Consider the following 12,769-nt stretch of genomic DNA (forward strand, 5'->3'; position numbering starts at 1 on the left):
TCTATGGACAACGCCAGCTCTTTGGCTTACAAATCGAGATGAGCACCACTCCCCAGAGTCAGACACGACTGGACTTAATGTCAGGAAAAACCTTTAATTTCACCCCCACAGAATACCAGTCACCGATGTCATGATGATGTCAATATTATCACTAATATTAATAATAATCTGGCTATTACTTGGCATGCTGCACCCAGCTCTCTCCAGCGCTTTATGGAACAACACTAGCAGGAGGAAACTTTAATCATTGGAGGAGAAAGGCAAAACCATAAATCAACGGAAGAAGGCAGCTTCCTCTTCCCTTACAAGGAAATTGGCCACCTTTGTACATCAAAGTCTGCGTTTTCTATTGTCCTACGGAATAAACAGACATATAATTTAATATAGCCTTTGGAGAGAGACAGCAAGGGAAAAAATAACTTTGAAAATAAAATCTAGTAATTTTGCCTTAGCAGGGCCAGAGTGGTTTAGTGTTTTGGACACTGGATGATGACTCTGGAGTCCAGCCATGGAAACCTACTGGGTGATCTTGGGCAAGCCATACTTTCTCATCCTCAGAGAAAGACAATGGCAAACCCTTGCTGGACAAATCCTGCCAAGAAAAACCCTTGCCTTAAGGTTGCCATATGTCAGAAATGACTTGACAACACATGGCAAAGGGTTATATATTTTCAAATGTCAATTTTTTTTCTTTGTGTCAGGAGTGACTTGAGAAACTACAAGCCGCTTCTGGAGTGAGAGAACTGGCCGTCTGCAAGGACGTTGCCCAGGGGATGCTCAGATGTTTTGATGTTTTACCATCCTTGTGGGAGGCTTCTCTCATGTCCTCCATGGGGAGCTGGAGCTGACAGAGGGAGCTCATTTACGCTCTCCCCGGATTCGAACCTATGACCTGTCAGTCTTCAGTGCTGCTGGCACAAAGGTTTAAATGGCAATATAACACCATAAATACAGGGTATAAAAATGCAGCTGAGCACAACAACCCTTTTCTAAGGCCAGTCCCATGTACTGGTTTGATTCGATTAAGCCTGACAAGACCCATGTTTTAATCTTTACTCAGCTACTAATTTAATTTGAAGGAGCCTGAATTAATTCTTTTTGATCTAACCAAACTCACTGGGTTGTGCTGAAGTTGAGGGTAATCACATATGCTTGCTGATCTCAGCTCCTTGGATGAAGGGGAGGATAAGTCAGGTGTTTGCAGATGGATCAGAAAACATGCTAAAATTGTCATGACTCCTTACATTCCGATGATGGCATTAAAGGGGAATCAGAGAGCGGCCAGAGTGTTGGTCATTATGTTATCTCCCTTAATGTTAAATCCTACCTTGCCTGGTAGCAGCGCCTGCATATTATTAAAATAGTATAACAGCCATTTTAAGTAAATGCATATCCCACAAGAAACACAGATCCCACGAATCTAGTTTTTCCTCCCACTCCCAGGCCTCTCAACTTCGGAGGACAGAATACGGACCATCACACTTGGCAGCCTCCTGTACAAAATAGCAGTGGGAGTGTGATCCCCACCCAATGAAGGAATGGCTTACATGTTAAAACAGATGCCTCTGGCTGTAGCACTCTTTCCTCATTTCTTTAGAGCAAGGCTGGGGATTCCACTGCCCTCCAGATGTTGCCAGACTGCAGCTCCTAGCATCCTTAACAGCAATGGTGAATGATGGGAGTCAGAGTTGAACAACATCTGGAAAGATCATGTGAGTTCTTCTTTGCAGGGAAACCATATATTTAAAACTGTCAGGCCATCAAATGCTAATCAAGGTGGCCAATTACAACATTCACACCTAGCTCCAACAGACAAGAGTTCTTTCTCCCACCCTGGACTTTCCACAGATATATAAACCCAATTTTCCTAGTTCCTACAAACCTCACAACGTCTGAGGATGTTTGCCACAGATGCAGGTGAAATGTCAGGAGGGAATGCTTCTGGAGCATGGCCATACAGCCCGAAAAACCTACAACCACCATATATTTAAAAGCCCGCACAAAGGAACAGATCTCACATCATCAGAGCATTCACTTTCAGAGCTTGGGAACATTATCCTTGGGACTGTAACTCCCAGAATCCTCCTGATGGAGAATTATGGGAGTTGCTCTTCAGAAGGTATGTTTTCAAGGTCTGTTCCTTTCATTAAAGACCAAAGAGTTAGGGAGAAGAAACTGTTATCTTTTCACTTGGCACATCACACAGACACCTGGCTGCACAGCACAGCCAATGGTGAAGCCAAGCTCGAGTGCACTGGGTGGAAGCAATGAGATTAGACATTTTGATGAGAAGGACCTTCCACTCCCTTCAGACTTCCCTCTTCCTGCTTGACCTTAGTTGCCATACCAAATACTAGCTGTAGGAAAATTAATCTTCTCAACACCAATACATTGTTGAGGGTTGTGCCCTCCTTTGCTAAGATACAAAGCATTTGTGTTGGTTTCCTGCTGAATGGGAAAGTAAGATTTGCTAGCTTTACATAGATATGTTCCTGGGAGAAATGAAAACTGAGGGAGTTTGTTGATTTTGACATGGAGCAGGCAAAGTGCAAGTTTCTACATGTCACTGGACTTCAAGTACCCGTGTTCATCACCATTGACTAGGACTGATGGACCAGCTTTGAATTTCTAAACGTATGATTCTCACCCTTGTCCTAATGTTTGGAAAGAAACTTATGAAAAAGGCTCAGGCAGGCCTTCTGGAGCATGGCCATACAGCCTGAAAAACCTACAATAATCATATATTTAAAAGCCCGCACAAAGGAACAGATCTCACACCATCAGAGCATTCAAATGCTAATGAAGGTGGTCAGTTGAAACATTCACACCTAGCTCTAGCAGAGAAGAGCTCTGTGCCCCACCCCAGCCATTCCACAGATATATAAACCCATTGTCCTATTTCCAACAGACCTCACTACCTCTGAGGATGCTTGCCATAGATGCAGGCGAAACGTCAGGAGAAATGCCTCTAGGACATGGCCCTATAGCCCGAAAAAAACCCCCACAAGAACCTAGTGATTCCAGCCATGAAAGCCTTCGACAATAACTTATGAAAAATCTTGCGTTGGTGGCCCTATGTTGTTTAAGACATGTTCTCTCTCTTCTTTCTCATGCAGTTTTAGCTTCCCACGGCCCAAGGGCCCACAAGTCAACCACCACATGGTCCTTTTGACATCAGCTAACAACATTTAGCCAACTTCAACTTATAGCAACTCTATGAATGAAAGACCTCCAAGTCATCCAATTATAAACAGCTCTGTTCCTTTGCCAACATATTCTATGTCAACCAGGGCAGCTTTTTTTGGGATAAGAGGTATGTATGAATCAACGAAGTGACATATATTTATAGCCTTTCCCTAGGCACGTGGCTATGGTGTCCATCACAAATGCCTGCACTTCAGAAATTACCGTAACACGACTAGGCAGGACTCCAAAATAGCAGAAAGAATCTCATTTGGCCTATTATTGTGGGATTACACATATAAGCAAGGGAAGTTATCTCCATATTGAGAAACTACAACCATACCTTACTTGCAAGACTATTTCAGTTTACTCAAGAATGGGAAAGTCAGTTTTCTAATCCATGGCTGAGAACCTCTGGATTCAGATCAACATCGCTGATCGAGATTATCTATTATTTCCATCTGGTAAAATATGGCAGGTATGCAATTATCCGACCTACACAAACCAGGCAGGTTTCTTGTCTCTGCTGATCTGTATGTTTCCAGGAACCCTAGAGGGTTGGGTTGGGAGCATCTACTCTTTCACACTTCTATAATGTAAACAAAGTGCACTCTACTATAACTGCAGAGTCAGGCCTAATCTTTAGTCCTTTTAAGGTCCTCAATGGCAACTTTTCCCCAACCAAATTTGCAATGCCTTGGAGAAGTTAGATTTCAACTTATTTGCATTTGGGGGTGGGGGTGGTGGTGGTTGCATTTTGTTGAATTATAACCTAGAACTGAAACTGATTTAATTAGGATTTTCAATGTATAATGTAGACATGGATCTCAACACTGTGAATGCGCCAATATTTTTTTTATTATGGTACAAAAGTTAAGTAAACCCAAGGAAAGTAGCCACTTGTTTAATGCATTTTCTCCATCCCCCACCAATACTTCATATAGAAATGTCTTTGGCAGAAATTACAGCTGCAGGTCCTCTTAGATAAGTCTCTATCAGCTTTGCGCATCTAGGTCAAGTACATCTTGCCAATTCTAGAATATCCTGAAATTTCTTTCCCCATATGTCGATCTGTTTGCTTATATCAGTGTTTCTCAATCTTCCTAATGCTGCAACCCCTTAATACAGCTCCTCATGTTGTGATGACTCCCAACCATAAAATTATTTTCGTTGCTATTTCATAACTGTCATTTAGCTACTGTTATGAATCGTAATGTAAATATCTGATATGCAGGATGTATTTTCATTCAATGGACCAAATTTGGCAAAAATACCCAATATGCCCAAATTTGAATACTAGCTGATTTTATCATTTGGGAGTTGTAGTTACTGGGATTTATAGTTCACCTACAGTCAAAGGGCATTCTGAACTCCACCAACAATGGAATTGAACTAAACTTGGCACACAGAACTCCCACGACCAACAGTGCTCACACACCCCCTTGCAACCCTCCCAGGGGTCCCGATTCCTGGAAATACTGTCTTATATTTTTCCATAGATGGTTAAAGTTCATTGGTATGATATTACTGAGATTTTGGGGGGATATCTAAACCCCAGGTATTTTATCTTCTTTTCCCCCAATTTCATTCCCATGATATTTTGAGCAATACAGGCTCTGATAGCCCGAGGATGTTGAGACAATACAAGATGGGGTTTGGAAACTTGGTGGTCTTATCTCTCGGAATACATAATCAATGATTTCATAAATCAAAGGAAAATAAGTATATGAATAGTCATACAAACCAAGACTGGTATAGGAAGTGGTCTATTCTAACTGACAAAATAGACAGAGATGATATAGCATTTTGAACCAGGCTTTCCACATTGACATGGGTAATGGGTGATACACATTTAAGGAATATATCAAGTGGCATATAAAGTCAAGTGACTTTTGGAATGATGCATATTGAGGTAAGACTTGTATGGCAAAAGTTTGTCAACTGAATTGATGTATCAATAAAAAACAAAAAAAACCTGGTAGATTAAGATAGCTTTCTTGAATTATGCATATTTTCTAGTAATTTCTATTAAAAACTGGCTCCCAAATAGAATCTAAAAGCTAGTCAGTTTGACTGCTGCCAAGCTAGGTGTGTTTTCACAGAAAAGTACATTATTATAACATCCTGAGGATAGAATGAATCAAAGGAAAGGGAGTAGATGAGTTCTCTTATCTGGTCTAGTCTACTTCTAATGAGAATGTGTGATTACTCCCCCAGTCTACACCTCTTTACACTTGGCTGAAGACCAGATGCTGGAGATGTTGTGGTAGGATCTCTGAACATTCAGCTGTGGAACAGCTGATTTATATTGTTGTTTTTGAACAGGAAGTCCTGAGATTTGCACAAACTTGGAACAAAACTGAAAACATTTAGAGTGAGAGCAGAATTTTGAAGCAACATGATCTGAAACACCAGTTTACACATTGCTAGAATTATTATTTTGGAAAATGGAAGGGACATGTGATAAGGAAGACTATATGACTTTTGCAGACCCAACTGATAACACAGTGTAACATAGTGAACCAGTGGCTAATGTCTTAGTTACCTCTCGGTTATCATAGATTACCCTAATGCTTTCTATAGGCGGGGGGGGGGGGGGGGGAGGAGATGCTCTTTAGAAGTGTTAAAATTGTGTCAACTGTTGTCCTCCCATAAGAACACTGGTTTGCCATTTGTATCTAGGCTCAATTCAAGGTACTGTTGTTTACCTACAAATCCCTAAATGACTTGGGGCCAAGATGACTAAAAACTGCCTCCTCCCATGCGTCTGCCAGAAATCAGATACCGTCAAGAGGAGGCCCTGTTCACCTCATGAAGTTTGGTTGGTGGGTTCACATCACTCTGCAGCCAGACTTCAACTGTGGAACTCCCTACTCAAGTAAATTAGACAGGCTTAATCTCTTGTAAGCTTCCAGAGGACAGCTAAAACAATACTGTTACATATGGCATTCAGTGCTTGAAAATGCTGTCCTAACTGTTTCAAAACTGGACTCTAGGGTATTGTCGAAGGCATTCATGGCCGGAATCACTGGGTTGTTGTAGGTTTTTCGGGCTGTATAGCCACATCACAACCTCACAATCCCCGAGGATGCCTGCCATTGATGAAGGCAAAACGTCAGGAGAGAATACTTCTAGAACATGGCCATACAGCCCAAAGAACCCAACAACCCAGGACTCTAGTGTTTTTCAATGACTTTTTAAAAACAGTATTTTAATGTGTTTTGATCTTTGTATTCATTGCCCTAGCAGCCTTTGTGGGCTAGGTGTTACAGCAAATAAAAGTGACCCGATATTGAGAGTGAATGCAGGAAACCTTCAATCAAATTCTGTTTAAGAATTACTGAATAGCTTTTTGGAAATCATTAAAAAAATTACCTTCTTTTGCCTTGTAGGATTGTAGACAGTGAAAACTGTTCAGAGTTTTCTGTCAATGCAGTAAATAAATCAGAATGGCTGTCCGCTCAGCTAGGAAGACAGTTTTGAGTGTACATTGCTTTTAGAAAACAGCTTTTTTTCATGTCCGGAACGACCTGAGAAATTGCAAGTCACTTCTGGTGTGAGAGGATTGGTCGTCTGCATCTGGGCATCGCCCAGGGGATGCTCAAATGTTTTGTTATCTTGCGAGAGGCTTCTCTCATGTCTCCACATGAGAAACTGGAACTGACAGATGGGAGCTGACCCCACTCCCTGGATTCAAACCACTGACCTCTTGGTCAGCAGTCCTGCCAGCACAAGGATTTAACCCAATTGTGCTACCAGGCGCTCCTAGAAAACAGCTAACAGAAGGTTTGGGCCAGAAATGGGAAACTACAATGAGATGTTGGAGTACATCTGCACATGGGATTTTGAATAGTCATAAAAATTCAATTCTTGTCCAAAACTTCTGTGGGGCACTCTTGAGCATTCGGTTTCTTGTTGGAGGGAGGGGACATAACTTGATGCAGATCTGAAGCTTTTTTCTCAAAGTCAGCATGACTAGACTTCCAAATGCAGCTTTCCAAATCGTAGCTTCACGGGCTGACACTTAATAACCTTAGTTACTCAAGAGTGACTGGAGGTGGGCTACAGCCTTGAAGAGAGTAACATGGATTACGCAGCAGGCATTTACGCTGAGCAAAGGGAACTAAGATCTCGGGCAGAATGCACTGGGTGTTTCCACCAAGCAGATATACTCTACGACATGCCACAGAGACCTCCGCTCAAACAGTTGGCCTTTTCCAGTGTCTTCTCAGGCTTCACAAAAACCTCAATTCTTGTAACATTGCTGCTGCTGCTTCGGTTCTGTTAGCTGGGGCTGCTGATCAAGACAGGCTTTGTTCTTTAGAAGGCAGAAGGTCAGCTAACTGGTCATGCAACATACTGGGATGATTTGTAAGTCCCAGGGTGTACGGCTGGAGGAACAGTTTGCATTTTTTGCCACAATATCTTCCAAGACGGATCCAGAAAGAAATTTGAGTTCTTTGCGGAAGACAAAGGACAGAATGCTCAGAAGGGGGAAAAAGAGGAACAAGAGGAGAGGAAATTTAGGATGAAGGTTGCATCATTCTATACAGTTCCTTGGTCTCAGCAACACAATGTTTCCAATACATGTCTGTGTTATTCTGTCACTAACTTGAAAGGAAGCCCAGAAACAGGGAGACAGCAGCCCGCAATAGCTTAATATAAGCTTTGAGAGACACATTTCACAGAAAAATATAAAGCATAATTATGTTGCCTACATTAATATCTGTTCTACAGAAGTAATGATTTGCTGCTCCACTGCTTTCTAGAGCTCAGAAATGTTACCTTTTTTGAACTCCAACACTCACCCACCCCCAGTGGTATCTGGACGATTCTGGGCATACTAGTCTGTAAAAACAGTGTTTCCAAGTTCTGTTTCTTTCATTAACCCAGTGGCGCAATGCATTAAACCCTTGTGCCGGCAGGACTGCTGACCGACAGGTTAGCGGTTCGAATCTGGGGACAGCAGGTTGAGTTCTCTCTGTCAGCTTCAGCTCCCCACGCAGGGACATGAGGAAAGCCTCCCACAAAGATAGTAAAACATCAAACATCCAGGTGTCCCCTGAGCAACGTCCTTGCAGACGGTCAATTCTCTCACACCAGAAGCGACTTGCAGTTTCTCAAAAAAAATTAACCTCCTGATGATGTTCTTGGAAAACTGGATGCAGTAAAGGCTGCAGACCCACTTAAGCCCTCCCCAAGATGATTTAGACCAGGGGTCCTCAAACTTTTTAAACAGAGGGCCAGGCCACAATCCCTCAAACTGTTGGAGGGCCAGATTATAATTTGAAGGGAAAAAAAAGCGTGAATGAATTACTAAACACACTGCACATATCTTATTTGTAGTGCAAAACACACTTAAAAACAATAAAATAATTAAAATGAAGAACAATTTTAACAAATATAAACTTATTAGTATTCCATTGGGAAGTGTAGGCCTACATTTGGCTGATGAGATAGGATTGTTGTTGTTATTGTGTGCTTTCAGACTTAGGTTGACCCTGAGCGAGGGCCAGGTAAATGACCTTGGAGGGCCGCATTCAGCCCCTGGGCCTTAGTTTGAGAACCCCTGATTTAGACCCTTCCTGTCATATCAAACAAAAAATTAGGACTTGTTACATAGGAATCAGAAGAAAAGTAACAATATCAATGGCTTGTGAAATTTGACCTGTATAGAAAAAATATGTTAGCTGAAAAAAAATGAAAGGCTAATAAAAAAAAACTTTTATTAGACAACAAAAATAAAAGCCTCACAGTTAAAACTGATTTTTGTCCTGTCCAGGGGAGGCTATAGTTTCCAGTGACTCATACCCAAAGAACCTGAATTTTCTCTGTACCCACAGAGACAGAGTGTGCAACCTTCTCAACCCCACCTCCCTACCCAGCAGATGAGACCACCCTTTGAAAGGTAGTCCAGCACATGGACACTGATCTCAGTGTATTTTCTTCATATGTCTGGAAAGTGAGGCCCTCATGCCAAAAAACAAGGTCTGGGCCCTGCTGTGGGAGCTCCAGGCCCTCTGAAGCAGAATCACAAGAGTTCAGTTCTGTGCACAATCTAGAACTGTCTGAATGGTCTGCTTCAAGATCTCCAGCAGCTGCTGCCCAGAAGAAAGTGACGAGTGCACATGAACAGCTGTGGATAGCTGAGGCTTGCCCCTGGAAACGCCAAGGGGGATTCTTCTCCATCCAATAGGAGGTGATTGGTATTCCTGTCTGTGGCTTGCTCACTTCCTGATCCACAGAAAGTAACCTACACTATCATTAACAAGACCTTGCAACTAGCCAAGTGCCCGTGCTATCAAAATAGGGGAAGGACCCAAACTATCCTACTGCAGTTACCAGATGTTGCTAGGACTTTTCCAGCAACAGCAGTAAAATTCAAAATGATTTTGTGCAGCAGAGGTCTGGAAGTAGTCCAAGAACTGCTCTTTCAATCCAGCAGGGACAGAAACAGCCCAGTCAGATTTTCCTTAACTCACTCCAGCACCTCAAGCACAGTCTTCCGGAGAGCAATTGAGAACATCTCTTCCCAGGGCACACGCAGCCATTCCACCAGCTCAGCCAAGAGGTCTGGACACTCTGTTCGCAAGTGCCAAGTGCTCTCCACTTTTAGGACCTGCAGAGGAAAGGGCAGAGGTCAGATGATCTAAACTTCTACAGATGCCACATACTACCAAAATGAATGGGTCCTAGTACAAATCAAGATTGTACCTTAGAAGCCAAAATGGGTATCACATTTTGGCCATATCACGAGATAACATAGCTCATTTGAAAATATGAGAATGCTCAATAAAGTGGGAGGCATCATGAAATGAGGAAAACCACAGCTTTGAGCTTGGAGGGTTTGAGCAGGCCTGCTAACAATAGGGTGTCTTGGAGGTTTCTCATTAGTACACTTAAGAAAAGTTGAAGCAGAATTGACAATTGCAAATGACGAAATATACTATGTGATTAATTTAATTTAACTGTTTGCAACACCAGTGGAACTTCTGGATCCCAAATTTTACTCTGTGCATATATTAATACTGTAATCTGTGTGAATACACAATCCATAAATTAAAGGACTGAAGAGAAACAGACAGGCAACAATGCTCTTGTTTCCACAAACTGTACTTGCTTGGTCCCCCTTCCGTTCAGTATATCAGGGACCACCTCTAATTCTGTTACTTACCTCATCATAAAGCTGCAGTTTTACATCACAAGGGGAGAAACGGTAAAGCACAACGCCACTGATGCTACTGATTGGCTCACTCTCCTTCAGATGAAAGCTATCCTTCGGCTCAGTGCCACTGTCTGAACTAGAGGAAGGTGAGTCTTTTTGCCATTGGTGATCTTCTTCCACCAAGAAAATGTTGCTATGGGTGCTGAGCAAGGTCACAGGAAAGGCAGAAGCCCCTGAGAAGAAGAGAGGTGTCCTTATAAAACAGCCCAAAAGCAAGCACAGAATTCTCTTATTGTGGCTGGAGAACCAATAACAACCCCAAGAACTTTCCATACCTTGGATGAGATATGCCAACAGATAGAAGAAGGGTCTGGCTGAGCCACCTGCAGCTTCTTTTGCTAGGTCTTTGTCAATCAGAGACCTAGGAGACAGCCACAAATGACTGGAATGAGACTGCCTGTACATTCATTTTCAGTTTATTGAAGGCCATCTTGAACACACAGATTAAGTGCCAATTTCAAAAACAAAGTTGCTTCAAATCAGCTTAGGAAGTTGATAGGAGAAATTCAAAGTACACAGCTAGTTGAACTATGACTTTTCTGACTCAAGATAAGTCAGCTTCCAATGCCCCAATTGCCACCCCGCACTACTTCTTTTACAAAGCTTGAATCTCCACTGCATCTCCTTAAACATCATGCCAGCACCAACTGTAAGGTAAACCCTTATTTTTATTGACTGAAGACTGACAGGTTGGAGGTTCGAATCTGGGGAGAGTGTGGATGAGCTCCCCATGCGGGAACATAAAAGAAGCTTCCCACAAGGATGGTAAAAATCAAAACATCTGGGTGTCCCCTGGGCAACATCCCTCCAGACGGCCAATTCTCTCACACCAGAAGCAACTTGCAGTTTCTCAAGTCATTCCTGATATGGAAAAAAACTGTTCAAATGCAACAACACTCTTACCACAATGGATGCTGGGGATTCATTTCCAGAACAGTAACATCTGGGATATTTCTCTTGCTTTTGGCTGGCAATTCCTGTATGAGTTCTGGATAAAGACATTGAAAGAAATCATTGTGTGACTAAATTAGAAGAAGGGTCTGAACTGTTTCCTGTCTTCCAGGGCTAAAGTTTCAGCCGGGAAGGAGCAACCTCTGCGTCAAAGTTATGTGCTGCCAATAAAGAAAAGTCTTCCTTCACAATAACCCTAACAAAAGACATAGCTCACAGCATACAAGGAGCAAAGCAGCCAAGACTGCAGAAAGCCACTAATCTAAAAGTAAACAGAAGGAAGCACACAGAAGAACAAAGAAAAAGTCATATTACTTTGGTTTCAAATCAATTGAACTTTGGTGCCAAAGTCATCATGGCTGTACCCACTGCCAGCACTTGGCTAGCCGGCACTGTATCTCAAGCCACTTTTAGGCTGACATTTTTAAATCCCCGTGGCAGAAAACCAGTGAAATAGCTGTTGGCTGAGTGGGCTTATTAACAAAAGACCCTCCTCATAAATGTACAGCAGAGTAACTTATTAGCAGAACCAGTAGCCACAAGTGACAAAAAGAACAAAAACACAGAGACCAGTGTTATCTCTTCCAAAGGAAGTTTTTCTTTATAGCAAAATAATATGGTTGCACTATTTACAAGAACAAGGTTTCCATAACCCAAACAAAGTTCTTTACACTTCCTTCTTTGCTTCCATACTGGGCTCCTTTCTCATGCAGATAAACATCTTTGCTTCACACACAATGGCCTTCAACCTGGGGCTTCTCTCACCGAAGCTTCTCACATACCAGGCCTACTCACACCGAGGCCTACTTCATACTGAGGCCTTTCTCCCACAGAGATCTCTCACAGACTGGGGGCTCCTAAGCCTACAGGCACACCTGCTTATATTGAACTGCAGCTTTTGCTGAGTCATTGCATCCATTTAACCCTTTCAGTGTTTGACTCACATTTTTGTAATTTAAAATACCTAATTAATATTTAATATTTTTGTCAATAACCAGATCTTCTAATCCAGTTTTGATATGTATTTGCTCCATCTCAAAGTAAGGGAAGTTTGTGCATAAATGGACATAGCCTAACGCCTTCTTACGTGTCAGGCACTGGAGGAAGCGTCGGCAGCGGCTCTGGTTGCGAAGCAGCAGGTTATAGGAGGCAGAAGGATTCACAAACTCCACATGCAAGCTCTGGTGGCACAGTCCTACCTCCAGGCAAGAGAGGTTAGATAGGCAGTGGCAGTCACCCTTCTTCAACCAGTCAGATGGCTGTCCCCTAGCACAGATAAAACAATGTAAGCCTCCACTTACAAAGATGGGGAGCCCATGTCACCCAGAAGAATAAGGAAATAGATCAAGAACGCAGGGTGATTTGTAGTTGGTGAGGAACAGAACGCCTGCTCCATTATGAACCCATCCT

At 42.5% G+C, this 12,769-nt stretch overlaps 1 protein-coding gene across 2 annotated transcripts in view; it reads right to left on the minus strand.

The window, feature by feature from the left end:
- Positions 1 to 8,897: 8,897 nt before the first annotated feature.
- STK11IP (serine/threonine kinase 11 interacting protein) overlaps positions 8,898 to 12,769 on the minus strand; it is a 33,577-nt gene continuing 29,705 nt past the window's right edge. For both annotated transcript variants that reach the window (XM_060772752.2, XM_060772758.2), the window contains exons 21-25: positions 12,447 to 12,625; positions 11,312 to 11,396; positions 10,684 to 10,769; positions 10,358 to 10,581; positions 8,898 to 9,802 (exon numbers count right to left, since the gene is read on the minus strand). In XM_060772752.2, the coding sequence (XP_060628735.2) occupies positions 9,662 to 9,802; positions 10,358 to 10,581; positions 10,684 to 10,769; positions 11,312 to 11,396; positions 12,447 to 12,625 (715 nt within the window). In that variant the 3' untranslated portion in view covers positions 8,898 to 9,661. The remainder of the gene's footprint in view (positions 9,803 to 10,357; positions 10,582 to 10,683; positions 10,770 to 11,311; positions 11,397 to 12,446; positions 12,626 to 12,769) is intronic.

Source organism: Anolis sagrei, chromosome 1, assembly GCF_037176765.1.
Source record: "Anolis sagrei isolate rAnoSag1 chromosome 1, rAnoSag1.mat, whole genome shotgun sequence".
Taxonomy (NCBI): Eukaryota; Metazoa; Chordata; class Lepidosauria; order Squamata; family Dactyloidae; genus Anolis; species Anolis sagrei.